Source organism: Mesoplodon bidens (assembly GCF_964165515.1).
Source record: "Mesoplodon bidens genome assembly, chromosome: 2".
Classification (NCBI taxonomy): domain Eukaryota; kingdom Metazoa; phylum Chordata; class Mammalia; order Artiodactyla; family Ziphiidae; genus Mesoplodon; species Mesoplodon bidens.
In genome coordinates this window covers 160,846,491-160,871,272 of record NC_138177.1, presented here as the reverse complement: position 1 = coordinate 160,871,272, position 24,782 = coordinate 160,846,491, and the positions used below count along the sequence as shown (strand labels likewise).

Sequence of the window (24,782 nt, the reverse complement as noted above, 5' to 3'; positions counted from 1 at the left end):
TTGAATTACGACAGAAATCTTTATTAAAATGTGTCCTTCAGTAATATGTTAGTATACATACAATATACACACATACATCTGTACACTCTTTGACACACCTCACAGATGGCCACCAACAGTTTAACCAATAAATTAAAACTAAAAAAGGGTGGGGGGGCAAAGGGGATGGGGGTGGAACTAAGGGTAAAGTTTCCATGTTTCCTCTGGTAAGAAATTGCAAATTTCTCAGAATTTCCCTGGGGAAAACCTGTGACCAGAGAATCTTTGAAATAAAATATGTAAATCCCTGCCCCCCAAAAAAGATTCCAAAAGATGCAGTTACAAGTGTGCTTCTCAGAACAGGAGCATTTATTCCACTTCATACTCTGGCTTCTGCATCTTCCGGCTTCAAGACAGTCGTCCCCTCAGCTGGGGCAGAGAGGTTCATATGGGCACTTGGGCTCGGTGCACCTGGGGCTCTGGGTGTTGAGGGGCAGGCTGCAGCTTGGGAGTGAGGGGAGCCGCACTCATCCGAGGTGATGTCTGGCACATCATCAGACTGCGTATCAGAGCTCTCCAGGTCACTGCGGATGCTCTCGGGCTGGGCCAGGCTGATGTCCCAAGGTCTGCTGGCCTGGCAGTCTTTCTGTTCACAGCTTTGGTGTTTGCAGGGGGGATCCTCTTCATTGCTGCCACCGCCACCACCACCTTCTTCATTCTCCACCATCTGTGCGTGAACATGGAGTGAGTCCTCCGTGCTGCTTCCACTCACCAGCTGATAGTGGCTTGGTTTGGCTTCAATGTCCACTTGGATTTCCATATTGTTGCATTCTCTGTGGAGACAAAATCCACTTTGCTGAATCATGCATGGGTCATGCTATACCTGTTGGTAAAAGCAGTTTGTGGGTTCAGGATTAGAAAGTCCGAAAATGTAGGTAAATAGTAGAATAGAGCTCACTTTTAGAGAAAATAAAATTTAACCTAACACTTAAATAAGATGCAGAAGAACAATTAGATCTTTTTGTTGATTTAAAATACACACACAAACACAAACATCTCTGCCAATTTCTGTATTTCTTTATTTTTTAATTTTCATTGGAGTATATATAGTTGATTTACAATGTTGTGTCAGCTTCTGCTGTACAGCAAAATGAATCAGTTATACATATGTATACATATATCCACTCTTTTTTAGATTCTTTTCCCATATAGGTCATTACAGAGTATTGAGAAGAGTTCCCTGTGCTATACAGTAGGTCCTTATTAGTTATTCTGCCAATTTCTTTAAACAACTAAAAATGAGCTTCCAAAATTCAACTAAGGTTCGGAGCCTCACACTATCTTACTCAAAATATGAAAGTGAAAGAAGAGTCACAGCTTTTTACTTCTCTGCCACAATCAGAAGAAACCAGAATCTCTCCAGTAGGGAGTGCTGCAGTCACACCATACCAGATACACTAGCTTCTCAAATATAAATAGCCTACAGGAGCCACATCAAGCAAAGAGCAACATGAGAGCAGAAACCATAGAGCCACATACATACATCAATGGACACCATCTAGCTCTTCAGTTCCACGTGAATAATTACACTGTTGCAATAGCCAAGAAAAGAAAAGGAAAAAAAAGGAAATAGAAAAGGAAGAAAGAAAGAACCTCTAAAAATCAAGTGCTAACAAGAAAAATCAATCAAGAGATGCCAAATACTCCCATACCAAGAACTTGCTCGATGAATTCACAGGGTATACACACTATGTATCACACTAGATGGTACACAGAGCCCTAACATGAGGCATTGAGCTTCTAGGGCGAAAACCCAATCAAAAAAATGCAACCTCTCCTAGGCTTCTGACTGTTCACATACCTGTCCTGTGGGTTGTAGGAACTGATTATGGAACCGGCCATAGCACGAGTGCTTGCGTTGTCACTAATTGCACCAAGACTGGCTGTGTCTTTGGGGAAAATTTCCTTTTGGACATCGGCTTGGACTTCTAACCTGTGTAAAGAGGGGACGTTTAAGTTAATGCGAGACCTGGGTATTCCAAGACAGTCTGCTTCCTGGCACATACCTCTTCCATTCTTCTCTTGCTAATTGAGTTGATCTGATCTTCTCCAAATGTCAAATAGCTCAAACAGATGCCCACACATCTTCTCTCTTAAATTTATCTATTGAAATCGTCCCCTCCTTTCCATCCCCACTGCTACTGTTTAACTTCAGGCCCTCAACAGCTCCCCAGTGGGTAACTGCAATTGGGCTCTCTTTCCAGTAGCCCTAAGTCCAAGTCAAACAACTTCCAGATCAGTGCCAACGTGGACAAAAACCTGATCACTCTAACAGCCCTCTCTTGGCTCCCTCTTGCCAACAGGCATTTAAGGTCTACTGATTTGCCTCCAAGCTCTCTCTCCAGTTCCATCTCTCACCATAGGTCCTAAATCAAAATCACACTGAATTTTTTTCTTTCCTTACACACCTATACACATCTTATACCTCTATGACTTTGCATATACTAGTCCCTCTCTCTGGAAGTTTCCCTTCTCTATGTGACAAACTCATACTCAGTCCTTAACAACAAAGGAAGTATCATCTCCCTTCATTCTTCTATCAAACCAGTCACTTCCTGCGAAGTGCTCCCACAGCACCTACCTATTTATTAAATCAATTTATGCATCTCTTTCCCAGTCATCTGTGAGCTCCAAAAAAGGAGAGACCACACCTCATTCACACTTTACCCTCCATGTCTTGCACATACTAGGAACTTAAACATTTAGCAATCAAATTACCCCCAGCCTATAAGCTTAAAGGACATAATAAGAGTCAACCTCCGACAAGAGCAGCAAACTTTCCCAGTGGTGTCTCAGAGGACCCATAGCTTTTCCTTTCTTGACTCCAATATCATTTGGTTGCACACTTAAGTATTTCCTCATAATGGGTTTCACAGCCAAACCCATCTGACTCATTCACTTCCTATAAATGGCTTTCACAGTACTGGAACAGCTGGACTGGCTAAGTTGCAGTTTCAGCAAGTCAGTCTCCAATTATGTCTGCTTATTTACAGGGGTGTTGGTTTTAAGAAAGCACAGCAGTGAATTCTCCAGCATGTGCTGGCGGGATCCCCTAACAAGAGACAACCAGAGTCATGAAATGCAGACAGGTCAGCAGCAGCCTGCAGCTGCACATTCAATCAACCTCCATCCTGCTGCCTGAGTCGTTGCTCTGCTGCTCCAGCCTTAGATGCCCTTCAAAAGTGTGCCATGGCTCAGGAAAATGAGGCAGTGCAATGGAAAGTACATTGAGTCAGAGACCTGGGTCCTAGTTTCAGCTCTGCCATAGAATCACAGTTAGAATTGGAAGAGGCCTTTCACAAAGGACATCTATCACCTTAGGTGGTTTGCAGATGCTAGTCTGTGCAATGGCTATGCTAAAATCACCTGGGGAACCTTTTCAAAACACAGATCCCGGGGGCTTCCCTGGTGGCGCAGTGGTTGAGAGTTCGTCTGCCGATGCAGGGGACACGGGTTCGTGCCCCGGTCCAGGAGGATCCCACATGCTGCGGAGCGGCTGGGCCCGTGAGCCATGGCCGCTGAGCCTGCGCGTCCGGAGCCTGTGCTCCGCGGCGGGAGAGGCCACAACAGTAAGAGGCCCGCGTACCGCAAAAAAAAAAAACAAAAAAACCCCCCACAGATCCCTAGGAGATTAGAAGAGAAGCTGGGAGATTTTAATTTATTAATTCTGGGATAGGGTGCTGACATCTATTTTTAAAAGGCTCCCAGGTAACTGACAAGCACTCAGGTGTGGGATCCAGTCCATCTGCCATCTGTTGCTTGACTCCTTCTAATAGCCAAATGGCCCTCTGGTCTCACTTTAAACACTTCCAGGGATAGACAGGTCCGTATCTACTAACGTAATCCATCCCTTCTTTGGACTTTATATAGATTTTTCCTATAGTCTCTATAATGAAACAAAATTAGTTTCCCTCTAGCTTCTGCCAAATCGTCTTAATCTATCTCTTGGCATGAGGCAGAACTCTTAATCCTTTTTTCCAGTTCAAGGCCCTTCAGATATCTGAAGGCAAGCATCTCCCCTACCTCCCTACCTGGTTTTGTAGCACCTTTACCCCTCCCCAGGGCTCTCTTCTCCAGTGCGTTCAAATAACTGCTTCTCGTGTAACATCTGCTATGCTCCTCTGAATATGTTCTGTTTTTTCTAACTGGTACAACGACCAACCAAGTCATAACCTTTTTAGTCATAAAGCTTTACATATTCTCAACACAAGTTTATAGAATTGATTTACCTTATCTATCAAATGGGAATCAGAATAGGAAGGTTTTAAGGATCACAGCACCAATAAGCCAACAAGATACAGTATAAATGCTGTTCAACTAAAAGCCAGTGATAAGCCTAACGGAGGACACAGTCTTGGGAATTCTATAAAAATGCATACTTCCCCTTCCTGATGGAGGCAGCCTAACGTAGTAGAGGGAGGATCTGAAGTCAAGATTATCCTTTATTGGGACTTCCCTAGTGGTCCAGTGGCTAAGACTCTGTGCTCCCAATGCAGGGGGCCCAGGTTCGATCCCTGGTCAGGGAACTAGATCCCACATGCATGCCGCAACTAAGAGTTCACATGCTGCAACTAAAGATCCCGTGTGCTGCAGCTAAGACCTGGCGCAGCCTAAATAAATAAACATTTTTAAAAAACAAAACAAAAACAAAAACAGAGAGAGAGATTGGCCAGGAACACAGGATTACTGTGTTAAAAAAAAATTATTCTTTACATGGAGCCACTATGGTGCAGTGGGAAGAAACACAGACTTTAAGTCGCTTAACCTTTCTAGCCTATTTTCTAATTGTAAAAGTTAAAACAAGACAAAACAAAACAAAAAAACACCATTGATGATTAAATCAAAATGAGATGCTATATGAGACATGTCTGGCACAGAGAAATGGCTCAATATGATACGTTACTTCTTATAATTCCAACTGGTTCTGTCAGAAATTGCTTACCTGCTGTATTTTCCCTTGCCACTGGAAAGAATGCCACCACTCAGTGTGCCCCCTGAGAGGGCTGCAAAGCTGGCCGTTTCGCTGTATGGACCTTGCATAACACTGAGTCCATCCGTAGGGCTTCCACTGGTGCTCAATACGCTGGTTAGACCTTCAATGCTACTTTCCCCAATGCTGGGATTCTTGAGGGCTCGCCAGGCATCTGCCACTGGGGATGGAACCAAACATTTCAATTGATGATAGCACAGCATCAAAACAGAGTCTGGCATTTTCCTGCAATGACTCTTCAGAGCAGAGAATATTCATGTAGAAAAATACTCGTTTATTCACTTTATGAATAGCTACTACAGGCAGCCACCACATATCTGGTGTTTTAACATATGCTCACATGTAATCTTCCCAATAACTAGGAATAGCCCCAATTTTAGGTGAGGAAACAAAAGCTTAGAACTAAATGCCTGGTCTGTGGCTAGTCACACGAAACTACAATCTGATTCTAAGTCTCCCATTCTTTCCATTACACTATAGATGTCATCTAATTAAACATGAAAATTTCAAAATACACTTAGGTCATGTGCTGACTCTAGTAGGAAGCTTGAAAGACCTTTGGGGATCTCTGTGTCCCAGGTTAGTTAATATGGTAAAGTGGAAACAACATCAAAGTATAAGCCAGAAGACTTGCTATAGTTCCAGCTCCGCAAAAGCTCTTAAACCCATTTAACAGATGTTGAGACAAAGGCTTAAATAAGTTCCGATTAATTGGGGATAATAACAGCCCTGGCCCTCTCTCTTCAGAGCTGTTGTAAAAGCCAAGTGAAAATAATAACTGTGTAAGTCTTCTGAAAATTATAAAGTACCATGCAGATATAAGACTTTATTATAATTATAATTATGTAATTTACTATTACCAGCATACTTAGAGTTACTTGGAGTCCTACTAGTTTGTACCTGCCACACAGAGGCAAGTACCAGGGGAATTAACCTAATAACTCTGGAAAAAAGAAATGAAAAGCTAAAAATACTTTACCTCCTATAAAGCTCATTAGCCAATGTAATCCAATGTCAATCTCTCTGTAAAATGTGCTGAATTTTACTGACTTTTATCTTGTGTTCCATAAATTCAAAGGGAAATTAAAATTCTCCTTTTACCTGTGATTGGGCCATCATCTTCATCAAATTCAATTTTCACTCCCTTTCCATTGGCCGTACTAACTCCACAGCCACCTCCACGACAGAGAGAAATGGGCACAACCCCATAAACATAAGCCAGCATAATAGGGACACCAATACCTGGGGAAGATAAGGAAACATGTCAGCAGGCCATCAGGTTGCAGCTGCCCTGAATTCTCCTTCCCAGGGCTGAACACAGACAAACCACTTTATAAAGGGCCAAGGAAAGACAGAAGATAGCTATGCTAAAGAGGCAGCCTGGTCCAACAGAATGATGACTGGACTTGGAATCAGAAAGGCCTGGATTAGAATCCTGTCTCCAATTTACCAGCTGTTATAACCTTGGACATATCTTCCTTAGGTTGCCAATGATCAATGTATGTACAGTGCTCAGCACAGTAAATATATATTGTTTTCATCTTCCCCCTTCCATTCACTGCTGAAGTGCTAATCCAAGAACCAATCAATAATCAAACATTAAATAAGCGACTCCTAGGGTTTAGGATCCCCCCAGAGTGTTAATTCCAAAATCTTGCTGCTGTGGAAGGCAGAATGGCTTAGTTGTTAAAAGCCCAGACTCTGAAGTCAGACTGCCTTAATTCATGTCCCAGCTAAGTGACCTTGGGCAAATTACTGCACCTTTCTGTTACAACTGGGCTGCTGTGAGGATTAAATAAATTAATACAGGCAAAAGACTCAGACCTGCTCCTGGCACATGGAGAGTCTCAGAAAATATTATATTATTATTATTCTAAAACAGACCCTCATGCCTCCCTAAATACTGTGAGGCATTAAGCAAATCAAAAGTAATTTTGCTTTGTGGGTTCTGTGGCAAATGGAGAAAGAAGAGGAAAGGTGAAAAACTAGGCCTTAAAGTAATATTTTTTTTTTTTTTTTTTTTTTTTTTTTTTTTTTTTTGCGGTAGGCGGGCCTCTCACTGTTGTGGCCTCTCCCCTTGCAGAGCACAGGCTCCGGATGCGCAGGCTCAGCAGCCATGGCTCACGGGCCTAGCCGCTCTGCGGCATGTGGGATCTTCCCAGACCGGGGCACGAACCCGTGTCCCCTGCATCGGCAGGCGGACTCTCAACCACTGCGCCACCAGGGAAGCCCAAAGTAATATTTTTTAATTCAATCTTTTTTATGTGCCAGATGGAGTTCTAGGCACTAACTTACGAATGAAAGATCCCAAACTCTGATACTTAGTGTGGCTGATAATAATAATGGTGCCTAATAAACTCCCAAGGTGGGTCTGACATAAAATGCAGGAGCATCCAGGGTGAAACATCTGGCCAGCTGGCAAAACTGCGGGGCCAGAAAGCTGATGGGAGTGGGTCGTGTAAGGGGAGGAGTCATGGTCCTGGCTAGCTTCTTACCAACACTAACTGCAGCAATAACTGGGGATGCAATGACCGACAAAGTCACTCCTCCTGTGATAGCCAAATTCCTCTTATGTTTGGAGGTTTTCCTTCCCTCATACCTGCTATGAATCTAAGAATAAGAAAGAAAATCCAGGTCAGCAGGTTAGGACATCAATCTTTTTGCTAGGGAGAAAAAGGATAAGTGAATATTCCCTTATAAGTTACCTATATTAAAACATATTGCCCCATGTCAAAGAGACATCTTTCTCACATTTTAATCTAACTCAGACCAGGATGATATAAACGAATACAGAAAAAGTTAATATAAGAAGAGACAAAGTAACTCAGGGGAGTGAAGTAAGCATTTTACCTTTAAGTCACTGAGACAAACCAGGCCCGGGATGTTAATAAGAACTTTCAGATCTCTTGGGGATTTATGAAAATCCATTTAAGAAATTCTTTTTATTTAAGAACCAGCTGGTTTTCAGGCAGCTCTGAAACATAAGCTCCTCCCCATTTCCTTCAAACCTTTACCAACAAACCTGAAGATGGAACATGCACAGAACTCAACATATCTTACCTTCCTGCCAACATAAACAGGAATGCCAATGACCATGGCAGGAATGGCAATGCCAGCAATGAGGGATATCCCCACCGGAGCACCAATCAATGTGCCCAGCTGCCAAAGAATTTTCTTCTTACGGCTCCATGGTTTCTTCCCCCAGAATGTACAGCCAGAGGGGCTACAGAGGAAACATGCTGAAGTTAATGTCAATATTACAAATGCAGCTATTGTCATCAGAGAGCTTGATAAGAGCAAGAGCCTTCTTTTCTATAGGAGTGATTAATGGTTACAAGAGGTTACAAGAAATGAATTTATTACATGAGGGGGAGTAAAGGACAAGGCTAGACTATTAAGAGTTCTGGCTCTTTACTTTTTTTTTCTTTTATCGTAAAGGCAGGCCTCCAGACTTGAAACCTCTTTTCCGTTCTTTTCTGCTGCACTCTGTCCTCTCTAACGCACCAAACTGAACCTACTTCTCTGAGTGATACTACGTGGGATCCTGCATAGTCTATGCACTTGACATCTCATCTAGACATACTGTGTCCTGCAGCTAATGAACTCTCTCTGATTTGCATAGTTTTCTCGGCATATGTAGATACTGCAAACCACCTTCCTGGGACAGGATATAAAAAGACTTCATCATACCCTTTATGACAGTTTCATACTCTGAGTTTGGCTACTTTTACACTCAGCCCTTCTGAGTCCAACCACTTTTGCCCACTCCCTTTGTACTGTCTTCTCTACTAGATAGAGTAAGTAATTTTGAAAGTAGGGATCATGTCTTACGCACCCCTGTGCCCCCAATAATTGGTATACTGTAAGTAATCAAATGTTTGCTAAATTGGAAATGAAAATGTTTCATCCACACAATGAATGTTAAGTTTGTAAATATTAACTCCTTCAGGACAATATTTTAATGACTACTACATCCAAGGAACTGTAAAAAGGTAATACTGGCCTGAAGACTCTTAATATAGTTCAACAAAATTCGACACATAAATGAAGTAAAAGTCATGATGATGTTTATAGAACATTTAAAGAATGTCAGTAAAGAAGAATGAGGCAGAAAAAACTGGGGGAAGGCATCAGAGATGGAATGGCATTTAAAGTGGCCCTTGAAGGCTGAATGAGAACTGAACAGTTGAGATAAAAGGGGGTTGCTGGGGCGTGAGGTGATTAGAAAGCATTCCAGGTGAAGGAAAGAACATGAAGAAGTATGGAGGTAAGATAACACAGAAGAGACACAGATAATCTGGGACATAGCATTTATGAAAGCAAAATGGAAAAAGGTATATTGGGGCCAGACTGCAGAAAATCTTAAAAGCCATGCTAGGGAAACTGAACTCTGTCTGGAAGGTAATGGAAAACAGTCACTGGAAGTTGCTGAGCTGGAGAAAAACATGATTGGAAGGGTGTTTCAGAGGAACTTTTTACAGCTTCCTTATGCTGTAATGAGAGGACAGACAACGATGTTTCTTTGACATCCTTTTCCCTAAATCAGTAAGAGAACAAGACTATAAAAACAATAGACACTTTCTCATCTCACCTGAGGTAATGCAAGTCTGAGATCTCCTTCATACAAAGCCAACAGAATTCACAGCCACACACTGCACAGGTCATATGATTACAGCTTCCATCATTCATCTTGATAATGTAAGCACTGCATCGTGGGCATGGCTTGATGTCATCTGCTAAGTGGGGGGGAAAGAATGGGTAGAAAAATATCCCTAGTTAAACCTCGTTTGATTTTATTATTCCTAGGAGTATGTGCAAGAAATGAAGAGGCAGTCAAGAATTCTTGACTGAGGATTCCAAATTGTGCAACCCACTTCACTGGAAGGCTGGCTATGTCTAGACCTCAGGAAATTTCATAAAATGGATCCTGTCTCATACAGAGCTGCCTATTCCTCAATCTGGCATCTTACACAGCACTACAGCCACACTCTGAGCAAGGAGACTTCCCTAGAGAGAAAGATGGTTCCAAGAAAAATGGAATTTCAGCAGCCAACAGGCTGGCAGAATTAAAAGCACAGTCCTACAGGAAGAATAGTCTGCAGCCCGCATTTGGCTTTAAGTCTTGAAAAATTTTAGTTCAGGAAACTCATTTCTCAGGTACAAGTATCACTGTGATTTGCTGTTAACATAATTCACAGTACCTTCCCATAATACTTTAAAATTCAAAACCTACAAACAATTGAGTATGCTATGTAGCATACACCTGGTAATTTTCACAGCAAGCTAGGAACTATCCTATTACAAAGAGAATTTAGGAGATTATACTGTGCCAGGAAAAAGTGAATGGTAAAATCTTTCCTACTAGCTTCTTTCAAATGACATCAGTGAAATAAAGCACACTTATAAAAGGCAATAAAACCACTGACATTTTAAAAGAGGTTCACTCTGACATGTCAAGGTTGGAACTGAATGTGTGATATTCCTCCTTTTAAGGTTAATCATTAATCCATACTAATATTATTTCCTTTCCTTAAATCTGTACCCTACTTCCCAAACCAGTGATGTACTTAAAGCTAGTAGGAAAACAGTACAGTTTTAATACTAAACGTCTTTCTGCTCACAGTGAAAGTTCTGAAAAAGCCCCTAGCTGAAGGACCCAACTGCTCTCCAATCTGAGACATATTACTAAGAAGGTAGAAAGTACAGAATTCAGTTTTGCTTTATTCCAATTTCACCTGGGTTGAACAACCTATAAATGGTCAGAGAGAGAAGCTACATACCAAATACAGTGTTGAAAGTATTACCAAATAGTTTCTGCACTTGGGACTTCCCTAGTGGCGCAGTGCTTAAGAATCCGCCTGCCAGTGCAGGGGATACAGGTTCAAGCCCTGGTACAGGAAGATCCCACATGCCGCGGAGCAACTAAGCCCATGCGCCACAACTACTGAGCCTGCGCTCTAGAACCTGTGAGCCACAACTACTGAGCCCGTGTGCCATAACTACTGAAGCCCACATGCCTAGAGCCTGTGCTCCGCAACAAGAGAAGCCACTGAAATGAGAAGGCCATGCACCGCAACGAAGAGTAGCCCCTGCTCTCTGCAACTAGAGAAAGCCCGAGTGCAGCAACGAAGACCCAATGCAGCCCAAAATAAATAATATAAATAAAAATAAATTTATAAAAACAAACAAACAAAAACCAAATAGTCTCTGCTCTCTAATCCTTGAGTTATACAGAAAGGTAATCTCTCCCTTTGGGCCCACATTATGAAATACCAATAAAGAGACAAATGAGACAATGCCAACTCATACCTGGTCCAGATTCTTGCCCATAACTGAGACCCGAAGTGTGCTTGGTCCGAACACGCAATGTCTGCGCCCTCTGCTGACGGGCCATATCGCATGTCTGATTTGGATGCCATATTTGCTTGCAGTGGTAACAGAACTCAGTCTGGCAGCCTTCCCTCTCACAGGTCAGCTTTGGGCAGCTGGCACAGCCATAGGCAATAACAGCATACCTGGGTAAGGAAATAGGAAGAGATATAAGTAAGTTAAGACATGCATCAGTCCCAGTGGGGTAACACTGTGTGGTACCCCCACCACTTAATACGATGCAGAGGAAAGAAAACACATATAACAAATAACACATGCACAAGCACACCTAACAAACTGTAAAACATTCTGTGTGAGAAAGTAAATTGTTTCTTGAGATTCTAAAAACACATATCATTTATCTCCTGAAAAAGTAGGGGAAAATATCATACTTAGCCTGAATTTTTTTTTTTTTTTTTGGCCGCACTGCATAGCATGCAGGATCTTAGTTCCCCAATCAGGGTTCGAACCTGTGCTCCCTGCAGTGGAAGTGTGGAGTCTTAACCACTGGACTTCCAGGGAAGTCCAGCCTGAATTTCTAGCATGTATTCAGTCATAGTTTAAGATGCTTTAGGAGCAGTTTGTCCCAGCAAGTTTCATAAATAAGGGTACAAAATTATTTCCTTTTGATGATTTGATATATTTAGAGAAATTAGAATTTGTTTAAAGGATAGAACATTTGTAAAATAAAGTACAAGAGCAAAAACTAAAGCAAGTACACTTTTTAAAAATTGCAGTTTAGTTGATGTACAACATTATATAAATTTCAGGTGTACAACACAGTAATTCACAATTTTTAACGGTTATACTCCATTTATAGTTATAAAATATTGGCTATATTCCCTCTGTTGTACTATATATCCTTGTAACTTATTTATTTTATACATAGTAGTTTGTACCTCTTAATCCCCTACCCCTATCCTGTCCCTTACTCCTTCCCTCACCCCACTGGTAACCACTAATTTGTTCTCTATTTCTGTGTCTCTGTTTCTTTTTTATTATATTCACTAGTTTGTTTTATTTTTTAGATTCCACATATAAGTGATATCATCCAGTATTTTTTTTTTCTCTGTCTGACTTATTTCACTGAGCATAATACCCTCCAGGTTCATCCATGTTGTTGCAAACGGCAAAATATCATTTTTTTAATGGCTGAGTAGTATTCCATTGTGTATATATACCATATCTTTTTAATCTACTCATCTGTTGATGGACATTTAAGGTTGTTTCCATATCTTGGCAATTGTAAATAATGCTGCCACTGGGGCGCATGTATCTTTTCGAATTTGTGTTGGTCTTTTTTTTCTTTTTTCAGATAAATACCCAGGAGTGGAATTGCTGGGTCATAGGGTAGTTCTATTTTTAATTTTTTGAGAAACCTTATACTGTTTTTCATAATGGCTGTACCAATTTACATTGCCACCAATGGTGTATGAGGGCTCCCTTTTCTCCACATCCTTGCCAACATTTTTTGTGGACTTTTTGATGATAGCCATTCTGACAGGTGTGAGGTGATGTCTCATTGTGGTTTTAATTTGCATTTCTCTGATGATTAATGATGTTGAACATCTTTTCATGTGCCTGTTAGCCATCTGTATGTCTTCTTTGGAGAAATGTCTATTCAGGTCTTCTGCCCATTTTTCAATTGGATCATTTTTAAAATTTTTTTGATGTTGATTTGTATGAGCTGCTTATATATTTTGTTTTTGTTTTATTAAAAAAATTTTTTTAACATCTTTATTGGAGTATAATTGCTTTACAATGTTGTGTTAGTTTCTGCTGTATAACAAAATAAATGAGTTATATGTATACATATATCTCCATATCCCCTCCCTCTTGTGCCTCCCTCCCACCCTCCCTATCCCACCCCTCTAGGTGATCACAAAGCACTGAGCTCATCTCCCTGTGCTATGCAGCTGCTTCCCACTAGCTATCTATTTTACATGTGGTAGCGTATATATGTCAGTGCTACTCTTTCACTTCATCCCAGCTTACCCTTTCCCCTCCCTGTGTCCTCCAGTCCATTCTCTCTACATCTGCATCTTTATTCCTGTCCCACCCCTAGGTTCATCAGAACCATTTTTTTTGAGATTCCATATATATGTGTTAGCATACAGTATTTGTCTTTCTCTTTCTGACTTACTTCACTCTGTATGACAGACTCTAGGTCCATCCACCTCACTACAAATAACTCAGTTTTATTTCTTTTTACGGCCGGGTAATATTCCATTGTATATATGTGCCACATCTTCTTTATCCATTCATCTGTCGATGGACACCTAGGTTGCTTCCATGTCCTGGCTATTGTAAACAGTGCTGCAGTGAACATTGTGGTACATGTCTCTTTTTGAATTATGGTTTTCTCAGGGTATATGCCCAGTAGTGGGATTACTAGGTCATACGGTAGTTCTATTTTTAGTTTTTAGTTGTTTTTTTTTTTTGGCTGCATTGGGTCGTCATTGCTGCGTGCGGGCTTTCTCTAGTTGCGGCGATCGGGTGCTACTCTTCGTTGCAGTGCGCGGGCTTACTGCAGTGGCTTCTCTTGTTGCAGAGAAGCACACGGGCTTCAGTAGTTGTGGCATGCGGGCTCAGCAGTTGTGGAGCATGGGCTTAGTTGCTCCGCGGCATGTGGGATCTTCCCGGACCAGGGCTTGAACCCGTGTCCCCTGCATTGGCAGGTGGACTCTTAACCACTGTACCACCAGGGAAGCCCTATTTTTAGTTTTTTAAGGAAACTCCATACTGTTCTCCATAGTGGCTGTATCAATTTACATTCCCACCAACAGTGCAAGAGGGTTCCCTTTTCTCCACACCCTCTCCCTGCTTATATATTCTGGGTATTAACCTCTTATCAGTCATATCATTAGCAAATATTTTCCCTCATTCGGTAGTTTGTCTTTTTGCTTTGTCAATGGTTTCCTTTGCTGTGCAAAAGCATTTAAGTTTTATTAGGTCCCATTTAGTTTTGCTTTTATTTCCTCTGCTTTAGGAGACAGATCAAAAAAATATTGCTATGATTTATGTCAAAGAGTGTTCTGCGTATGTTTTCTTTTAGGAGTTTTATGATTTCAATACTTTTTCATTTTTAAGTTTCATAGTGAAGCTGGTCTGATGGCAGACTGAGAGACAGTGAACACAGATGGGTTTGTGATCAACTTCTACTGAAAGCTCATTTTATCTTTCCAAAAAATTTTTTTCCCCAATTTGAATGTATACCTTGAAATCTCTTCTTTCTTGACAGGTTCCAGAATCGAAGAATACCACTCATCTATCTTATGAATTAACATAGAATATGGCCATATCTCCCCCCAATCCCTTCTGACACATATTCTTAGTAAAGATGGACAATTCAGAATCTATCAGCACCAGTATCAACTGCTTCTTATAATTCATGTTTATTTACCAAGAATTACTTTCCTACAAACAATCCAATATATTTACAAACTATTAGCCTTTCTGACTAATTCTAAAAATTTCAACTAAATGCACAGACTAACAAGTAGACACCTGTTCAAAATAATTCTTTTTTTAAAAAAAAGTAATTTAAACAAACAAATGAAGAATGGAGGACAGCAGTTGTGAAAGTTCAAACAATTTTTAGACAGGTCAGTGATTTCAGGCTTAGGTGTTGCCACTGGGGCTTTGTCACCTATTCCATGTTCTACTCCAATAGTCAAAGACCTCAAACAGCTTAAACAAAAGACTAATAACATTTTCTTAGATTTATTCTATGGTTTGTTTGCTTATTTGATTGTACATTAGATGTTCACGATAGCAACTTAAGTTCTCAGGTTCATCATAGATTCTGCAAGCTGATTTGAGAATGACACTGAAATTACCGATGACAAGGTATCATCTATGTTACATAATACAGGCTGTATTAAAACTCTTCTCAGAAAGAGCAAAGTGAGAAGAGGTCAATGTATGTATGAATGCAAATGATTCATATCCTGTAGGAGTTCTGAGCAAATTTATCCCACCTAGTTGTAAAATAACTACTAAAGAAAAAAAACGTTTCTCCTGAAGAAAGTGACTTGCTTGCTATTTTGTGTTAAATGAGAAAGGTACTGGATGATCTCAGAAAAGTATTAAGTCAACTTCTGACAATACATATTGGATAGACTGCCAGTCAGGAAACCTTGAGCATTTCATGATCCATTCCTACCTCACATGGTGGGAGTAAATATTTATTAACAGATTCTTCTTTTTTTTCAAAGAACATTTGATAGTATTGACAATGTCAATTTGGGGTGTGGAATTTGGTTCCAAGGAAGTAAAATAACCCCAAATACTCAAGAACCCCCAGCAACCTATTACCATGACAGAGAATTACTCAGGGCACGAGACTTGGCATTCCTGTTTTTGGGTGCCTGGTCTGGGCTCCTTGCCCCTGACTCGTACTGCACGACACTGAGCTAATTAAAATCTCCAAACCTTAGATTCTATCCCTAAAATGGAAGTATAGGTGCTTGCATTCTTCGAGTCTTAAAACTAAACATGTTTTAAAATTAAACATGTTTTAAAACTAAACATGTTTTGGGACTTCCCTGGTGGCGCAGTGGTTAAGAATCCGCCTGCCAATGCAGGGGACACGGGTTTGAGCCCTGGTCTGGGAAGATCCCACATGCCGCAGAGCAACTAAGCCCGTGTGCCACAACTACTGAGCCTGTACTCTAGAGCCCGTGAGCCACAACTACTGAGCCCAAGTGCCGCAACTACTGAAGCCCACGCGCCTAGAGTCTGTGCTCCACAACAAGAGAAGCCACCGCAATGAGAAGCCTGTGCACCGCAACAAAGAGTAGCCCCCGCTCGTCGCAGCTAGAGAAATCCCGCGTGCAGCAATGAAGACCCAACGCAGCCAAAAATAAATAAAATAAATAAATAATAAAAAATAAATTTCTATTAAAAAAACAAAACTGAACATGTTTTAAAACTGCAGTTGAGGACTTCCCTGGTGGCGCAGTGGTTAAGAATCTGCCTGCCAGTGCAGGGGACACGGGTTCGAGCCCTGGTCTGGGAAGATCCCACATGCCATGGAGCAACTGAGTCCACGCGCCACAACTACTGAGCCTGCGCTCTAGAGCCCACGAGCCACAACTACTGAGCCTGCGCGCCACAACTACTGAAGCCCACAGGCCTAGAGCCCGTGCTCCACAACAAGAGAAGCCACCGCAATGAGAAGCCCACGCACTGCAACAAAGAGTATCCCCGGCTCGCCGCAGCTGGAGAGGGCCCGTGTGCAGCAACGAAGACCCAACACAGCCATAAATAAATAAATAAATTTATTAAAAACAAACAAACTGCATTTGAGATTTTGTCCCAAAAGTTATGGTATAGATAAACAGCGCGTTTTGTCCTACTTCTTGGCCTTCGCATATTCTATTCCTTTCAGCCTCGGAACGCCTTCTCCTTACTTCTTGTCCTGGCAAATACTTACCCATTTAAGAACCAGCTCAAATGTCATCCTCTCTATAAAATCCACTTAACCTCTCCAGGCAGTTGGTTGCCCACTCTGTGTCTGTGCATAATTACTTTACAATACTTAACACCTTATATTGTAATTATCTGTTTATATGTATGCTTCCCCAACCAGACTACACAAGGAAAAGTATCAACCATCTTTTAATCTCCAGGGTCTAGCACACTGATTCATGCTTAAAATAACTGTGTTGAATGAATGATAGAGACCCTCTCCTGTTTGGGTTTTTTACTTTCCCCGGGTCATTTAGCTCTTCCCCTGGGCCATTACTTTTTCCTAAAGCAATCTTTTAAACTTATCCATGCATCTATTGGCTTTCTTTATGTCAAGTACTATAACTTAATCCTAAAATCCTGTTTAAGCCCCTTTGCTGAGCAAACGCCTCAATTCTGAATAGGGCAATCTTCTACCCCAGGCAGTCAAGAAAAACCCTTCATCCTTGAGACCAAAACTGCCTTGACTATCTTGTTCCCTCTCTTCCATGTCCTACACTGGAGCCTCTCTCCTACTCTGCCTTCTTAGCTGAACAGAGCATTCAGTTCTGCTAATGAGAAGCTAAATGGAAGGTGTAGGAAATTGCATGATGCTAAGAACACAGAAGCATCCTTTCCTCCCCCCGTTAAGTTCATACAACTTTTATTAATTTTGTTAATTTCCTATCTTGAGAAACATTATAATGTGTGACAAGCTAGACCACAGCATTACCTTACTCCAGCCCTGTGGGAAACATTCCCAATAGTATGAATTTGATTATGCTCCAACAAACCCTGGGAGTTAAAGAAATGCGTTCCTATATTATGTCTATACTTCACCGTTCCAGGCCATATAATCATTTACAAACAGACTCTGAGCATATATAAGGGTGGAAAACATGGGCCAAGTTGTCACAATGAGCCATACTATTACTATCTTCCTTTTTACTGTGCTAGTTCAAACCCATGTCATCTCTTGACCAGACAACTGCAAGAGACTGCAGTCTCTTTATTCCCTACTCCAATCCAAATTCCAGTTCCAGAAGTTTATCTATCATGATGTTACTCTTTTGCTTAAAATCCTTCAACAAAAAAGAAAAAAGTCCTTCAAACTTACACTTCTTTGCATGGCATAGATAGACCTATAAATCTGAATCCAATCTACCTTTTCAGATGGATCTCAAGTCACTTCCCAGATCATGTTCCCCATATTGTATATCCAGAGGCTAACCAAGCGAGACTCCAGACTTAGTCTTGAATTTTTATACCTCCATGCATTTGCTCATAACATTCTGGCTTAAGACACCTTTTTCTCTACCCTCATCTTTGTCTGGTATAAATTTCTACTCATACTCTTCAAGTCCTGATCAAATATCATCTCCTCCACGAAGTCTTTATTGACACCATCATGCAAAACCTTTCATCCATCTTCTAAGAACACTTGTATTTTCTTTAGTATATATTACATTGCATTTATAATTATCTTCCTACTTACCTATCTGTCTCCTCTACCAGGCCAAACTCCCTGTCAAGAGGCCCATGTCTAAGTCCTTTTTGTAATACCCAGTACTCACCTAAGTTTCAACACCATATGATCTTGTTAAGTGTCTGTTTAATGATTACTTGTCTGTCCTCTTCTTGCACACCCTCCTCTTATCTGTTTCTCCTCTCAAAACTGTGGTGTTTGTATTCTTTATCTCCCGTATCAAAAATTTAACTATTCATCCCATTCTTCTGGGACCTGATTGAAAGATTTTGTTCAGAGTTGTAGAAAAAGTTGGAATATAGATATCCTAGTCTAGAGGAGCTCTCAATTTACTCAGAGCACAAGATTTAGTGTTAAATAAGGACAGTAACAGAAGGCAGGACAGAATAACTATTAAAGGAATTTAGAAAACTGCAAATAGGGAAAGTTTCAGGTATGCTTTAAAGACGTCATCGAAACAAAACAAAACAAAACATGTTTTCTGGTGATCTCAGTTTACTGAAATTATACCAGACTGAAGATTTGCATATTAGCATTAACAAGATTTACAGTGTATATTAGTATTTTTTAAAGGGTCTAAGGGGTTCAGAAATAGAGTTGCTTTATTTTGTTCAATCCAACATTTCCCAAGCTTATTCAATCATAAAACATTTTTCTTTTCAATAGTAATGCCTATACCTTGGGAAATATTGATGTTGGTGAAAAATAGAAAATAAGATCAAAAGATGGTTGGAGACCATAAAGGGTCTTAAATAATAAGGATAGATCATATAAAGAATAAGTTCTTAAAGACATAAGAAGTCATCTTGTAGGTCAGGTATGAGCAGTTTTAAGCAGGGCAATGATATAAAATGCTCCACTTTAGAATGAGTACTCTGGCAAATATGAAAAAGACATATTGGGCTGTAGGATGATGTAAATGGCGAGGGGCATTGTAGGGGGAATAAAGAGTTATGAAAATGAAGGTACAGAGCTAAATTAAGAAAAGAGGTCCAGGGGACTCCCCTGGTGGTCCAGTGGGTGAGACTCCACGCTCCCAATGCAGGGGGCCCGGGTTCGATCCCTGGTTGGGGAACTAGATCCCACATGCATGCCGCAACTAAGAAGTCCACATGTTGCAACGAAGAAGCCTGCATGCTGCAACGAAGATCCCACGTGCTGCAACTAAGACCCGGAGCAGCCAAAATAAATGAACTTTTTTTTAAAAAAGCTCCCCATCTCCACCTTTAAAAAAATAAATTAATTAATTATATTTTTTAAGAAAAGGAGAGAGAGAAGAGGTTCAGGAAGGCTTCAGAAAGGAAAAATCCTCCCTCACTGACTGAGAAATCTGTCTTACTCAGGGAGCTTGCTCTTCCCTCATAAAAGTGTTAAGAGACAATCAGAAGCTTCCTGTTTATGGGATAATCCAGCCCAGTTATCTAGGAGGGCCAATAAGTGATACTACCTTCTGGGGTCAGGTGGGACGGGGGTCTCTGCAGGAGACAGAGGCAGCAATGAGAGGCTGGAGTGGTGGACCTGCACAAAGAACTTAGGTCAAGACAGCCTTATCTCCTGTTCACCTGTACAGAAGATCTGCCCCCTGTATGCCAGGAAATATTCTGTCGTCTCCTTTGCTCACCCCTCAGTCTTCTACAGATTCTGAAGGGGTTTAAAGATAGGCAACAGGGCACTTGAGAGGAAAACATTACATGTTTACATGATTTGGAGGTTTATGAAAAGACCTTGTGCTTAAGTAGAGACTCTAAGGGGTAGCATATCAACTGTACCATTTATCAGCTGTGAGACACTGGGTCCCACACTTAAACTTTTCTGAACTGGCTTCTCTTTTATAAAACGAGTTTACCACCATCTACCTGTATGAAACTAAAATGAAATTATTTCTGAATGAAGTTACAGTCTGAAGATTATAAAGGACTATAAAAATGTCATTTATCTGTATTCTGAGTTAATTTTATTTCATTTGAAAGTATGTTTTAAAGATTACACTTGGTGGGAATTCCCTGGGAATCCAGTGATTAAGACTCGGTGCTTTCACTGCCGTGGGCCCGGGTTCCATCCCTGGTCTGGGAACTAAGATCCCACAGTCTCGCACAGCAAAAAAAAAAAAAAAAAAAAAAAAAAAATTGCACTTGGTAATATTGTACTTAATAATATTAATAATAATGTGAGTGTTTTCCCATAGAAATCAGTTCCCTTATTTATGAATAAAATAAAATTGTATTTAAGTATGAAAAAAGAAAAATTCAAGATTCTTTTCTCTGTTCCACAAATATTTTATAAACAAATAATGAATCGTTTAACATATAGTGTTCTTATTATCATGAGTAATCACAGTAAAACTAACGATCAGATCACTTCTATGCTCCCCTCACCCTGCCAAATACACACATATACACACAGAGAGCAAAAAAGAACTTGATAAATTTGGCTGGCAGGAACTTAATCTGCAGGCAGTAAAGATGGTCAGGTATGAGAAGACACAACTGGGGTCTTAGGCTTCTCTTCTAGTTCTCATCCATGATTTTTACCTGACCCAGAAGAATAGAACAGTTTGATTAAAACAAAACAAAACAAAACAAGCTATTTTTCTCATGACATTAAGAAGAGGTGGCAAAACCACTGGCCACATCCCCACCTATTTGGGAAGTGATAGAAATTTAAAGTTACTCCCTGTTTATCTAACACCTTCAACTGAATTATCAAAACACTCTGAAAATATCAATTAGGCCTCTCAAGTAAGGAAAGGATTAGGCCTATTTCAGGTAAGAAAATTAAAGTAGGTAAAATCAGAAGAGAAACCAGATTCTAGCATTTTTGGCTCTCTCAACATTGTCCTTAGGCCACACTTGATGAAATGACCCAAACAGTAGCATCCCCAATAATGCTGATAAGCCTATGCTTTTTTAAAGCTTTTTATTCTTTGAGAGAAAAGAATACTGGCCTTGGTTGGAGTTAAGACCAGTGTTCCAAGCCTGATTCCACCACCCACTAGTTATATGACCCTAAACAAGTCACTCAATTCATTTAAACTTCAGTTTCCTTATCTGTAAAACAAGATCAAATCTATCTTACAATGTTGCAGGGATCAAATTAAATTATGTATGCCTGACACATAGATACTCAGATGCTAGCCTGCTTGCTTTTCCCAGACTTCACCTTCTTTAAACCAACAGATAACACATTTAAAGATTATATTAAACTTGTTATAGTTTTTTAACTAATTAAAAAAAACCTCTGGATGGTAGTAATCCAATACTTGGCTAAAATAAGAAATGGCCTAATTTTTTAATAACTTCCAAATCAGTAATGGTTTAGAGTTGTCATCATCAAGATTGTAAATTAATTCCTGTCCATTTTTATTGATGTGAGCAAAGACAGAGATTGACTTCAGAGAAATAAAAACAAAAAGAGAACTTTTCCAGAAATAGAATCAGTGATGCCACATTTCTCAGTTAAAATTCAAGGAAATTCACATCTGAAAAAGGAGTTAATATACTATTCCAAAGTTAACCAAGCAGTGTTCTCTTAAGTAAATATTCCTTTGGTTCAGAAAATAGATCAGTAGTGTCTGTAAAATTTCAATACCATGTAAATTAACCTCTTAAGGCTAGGTAGAGATCACCAGATCTCCAGATATAAGCAAACTTTTCCAAGAGCCTATGAGGTTCTTTCTGACACTTATTAACTGAAAGTGAAAGTGACCTACCATAGTTAAATGCCCCAACCTTTGACCACAACACTTCAAAGTAATTTAGAAACCTCAACTCAGTGAGCTTAATAACACATCCTTCTCTAAACAAGTTTGTCAGAACAGAAAAATAGAAGAAAATAACTCATCTTACTCCCCTAGACACTCTAAGTCGGCTTCTTTTGAAGGAGACAAATAGCAGAATCATGGAAATCTTAAAACAGCCTTGATATATAGGCTACAATTAAGAGCCTTTCTTAACTCCTTTGAAAGAAACGAACACTCAGCTTTTTACTAGGAGTCCCTAGCATCTTTTTGTCCTCAAAGCATGACACACAAGAATAAAATGATCTGTCCAAGGTCGCAGAGCAGGTAACGGCACAGTCTGACGCCCCTCTTTGCTGCACGCAATCGTTCATGGGATGTACTGACAGTAACACAATCAGATTTTAAAAGGTAAGGGTCAGGGGTAGGGGGCGGTGTCCACTGAATGCTTCAGATGGTGAAATCTGGTAGTATTATGTCTCTGCATCTACTGCCTATTTTCTCACTGACCTTAAAAAGCCGGCATACATGGTGCATCGTCAAAAACTCAAGATCAGAGGAGCTGGGAAACACATTTTCTCCTACCATGTCAACCTCTGGGCATCCTTTTCAGTGCCCCGTTGCTTCTCTGGACAAAGAAAGGGTCTGTCCACTCTGCACCCTGCCCAAGACAGCAGTGTAAGAACCACAGGGGGCCCCCCAATAGCGTGGCACAGAAGACACACCACAATGCCCAGGGTGCCCCCCGAGCGCTGCCTGGGAGCTGTCCTTTCCCGTTAGTGCCATTTCAGTCACCTGCATTCCAACTTTCAGCAGTGGTGGGCAGAAAGAACACCCCTTCTCCTGAAACGCTGCAGAGTATGCCCCTAGCCAAATGGACACACCCCTCCAAAGCGCTGCCCCCTCAGAATGATATTCTTATTCCATCCTTTGCCAGATATCCCCTCCCCATCCTCATTAAGACATATCCCCTACCTCTGGACAGAGGAGCATTCACCCGACCAAAAACGGCCTCTCCCAGCCTCCTGACTTGATGGACAGCTCCCTTCTCACCGGCTGCTCAGCCCCCACTTCAAGCCCTCGGGCAGTGGTGGGGTGTTGGGTGCGTTTACCCTACTCTTCTGGGCGTGCGGATGGTTAGCGCTTACCGGCTCGCCGCAGTTGCCGCCTGGCTCTCCCTCCCCCTGGTCATCCCTCACCTCTCCCTCCACGCTGGGACACACACACACATGGTGCGCAGAGGACGGCCCCTGGGGCCGGTCACACGCGGTGACCAGCCCCAGGCCCCAGGTCCCCTCGGCCGCGGCCACCGCGCCCGGGCCACGCCCCCGCTCTCACCCGCAGTCCGGGGCCGGGCACCAGCGGCAGTCGGGGTCCGAGGCCAGGTAGCGGCGCAGCATGAACTCCTCGTACTTGTGCATGAGTGGTGGGTCGGCGAGCAGCAGGCGGATGTCGTGCGGGTTCAGTCGCTCGCTGCACTCGGGGCAGCTGATGGGGACCCGGCTCTCGCTGATCTCCAGGCGCAGGTAGTGGCGGAGGCAGTCCCGGCACGAGCGGTGCGGACAACTGAGGAGGCGCGGGGCCCGCTCGGGCGGCAGCCGCACCAGGCACAACGGACACTCCACCTCCTCCGGGCCCGAGCCGCCGCCCTCCGCCGCCTCCTCATCGTCTAACCCGGGCCCCGCCGTCGCCGCGGCCTTCTCCTCGGCCTCGGCGGCCGGCTCGGCGGGCAGCGCCTCAGGCGGCGGGGCCTGGGCCGCGGCAGGGGCCGGGGCGGGCGGCGGCGGCGCGGCCGGGGTTGGCGGCTCGGCCTGCGGCTTGGCCCGGGTGTGGCGACCGCGGGCCGAGGCGGAGAAGACGCTGTGGAAGGTGAGGCGCCGGCGCCGGCCGCCGCTGCGGCACTTGGGGTCGGGCGCAGCCGCGTGTAGGGATGTAGACCGCGGCGACTCGGAGTCTTTCTCGGAGCCCATGGCCCCCAGAGACCGAGGAGAGAGGGGCGCCCAGCGCCGCCACAGCTCACGCCTCAGCGCCCCCTCAGCCGGCGTCCCGACCGCCGCCGCCGCCGCCGCCGCCTCAACCGCCCTCCCAGAGACAGAAAGCGAGGGGTAGCGACTAAGCGGTTATAAAGCCTCCGCCCCGCGCGCCGCTGCCCACTGCGCAGGCGCCTCGCGAAGACAACTCACAGCCCGCGCCGCCCCGCCCGGATGGGGGCGCTGGGCGGGGCCGAGCGGGGTGGGGCGTGCTGGGCGTGCTAGAGCGGAGCTCCGCCTCCTCGGGGTCAGGTGATTCCAGGACCTCCATCTTGAGGAGACGGTAACCCAACTGCTACAATACCTTCTCTCTGACCCCCATCATCCGCAAGGTGGAGTTTTCGGTTTGCCTTTCCTCAAGGATGGGCCGATTGCCACTTGCAGCAAATGATACTTCAGTTACTCCATCTGTAAAAAGCAGATAAGGGTAAATCAGATGGTGACTCCGAGCTGGTCCACCTTCCAGCACTTCTTTTGTTGTTGTTTATTAAGCTTTAATTAATAAAGAATATATTCATTGAGCATCTGTTAAGTGGAGGCATTACTAGATAAGACAGACGGGGTCCCCCTATCTGCAAGAGAATTCTAGAACAAAGTCCAAATCCCTTAATCTAACAATCCGTGGTCTCTGTGAGCTAATAAACTATTCCTAGGCCCACCTCCCATTCTTACCTCCCCGTA

General features: G+C 42.5%; 1 protein-coding gene across 4 annotated transcripts; it reads right to left on the bottom strand.

Annotated features, from left to right (window-relative positions):
• Window positions 1–24,211, bottom strand: RNF19B (ring finger protein 19B). 4 transcript variants are annotated; one of them, XM_081217326.1, is made up of 9 exons: window positions 23,410–24,208; window positions 11,339–11,544; window positions 9,621–9,765; window positions 8,090–8,252; window positions 7,525–7,639; window positions 6,131–6,271; window positions 4,982–5,189; window positions 1,841–1,972; window positions 1–812 (listed from the first exon to the last, which is right to left on the bottom strand). In XM_081217326.1, the coding sequence occupies exons 1-9, from the start codon at window positions 24,039–24,041 to the stop codon at window positions 359–361; spliced, it is 2,196 nt and encodes a 731-aa protein (XP_081073452.1). In that variant the 5' UTR covers window positions 24,042–24,208; the 3' UTR covers window positions 1–358. The 4 variants fall into 4 exon arrangements, with proteins under 4 accessions (XP_081073452.1, XP_081073453.1, XP_081073454.1 ...); XM_081217327.1 differs by having other exon boundaries at window positions 9,621–9,762; window positions 23,410–24,206; XM_081217329.1 differs by having other exon boundaries at window positions 674–862; window positions 23,410–24,211.
• Between the last annotated feature and the right edge of the window lie 571 nt (window positions 24,212–24,782).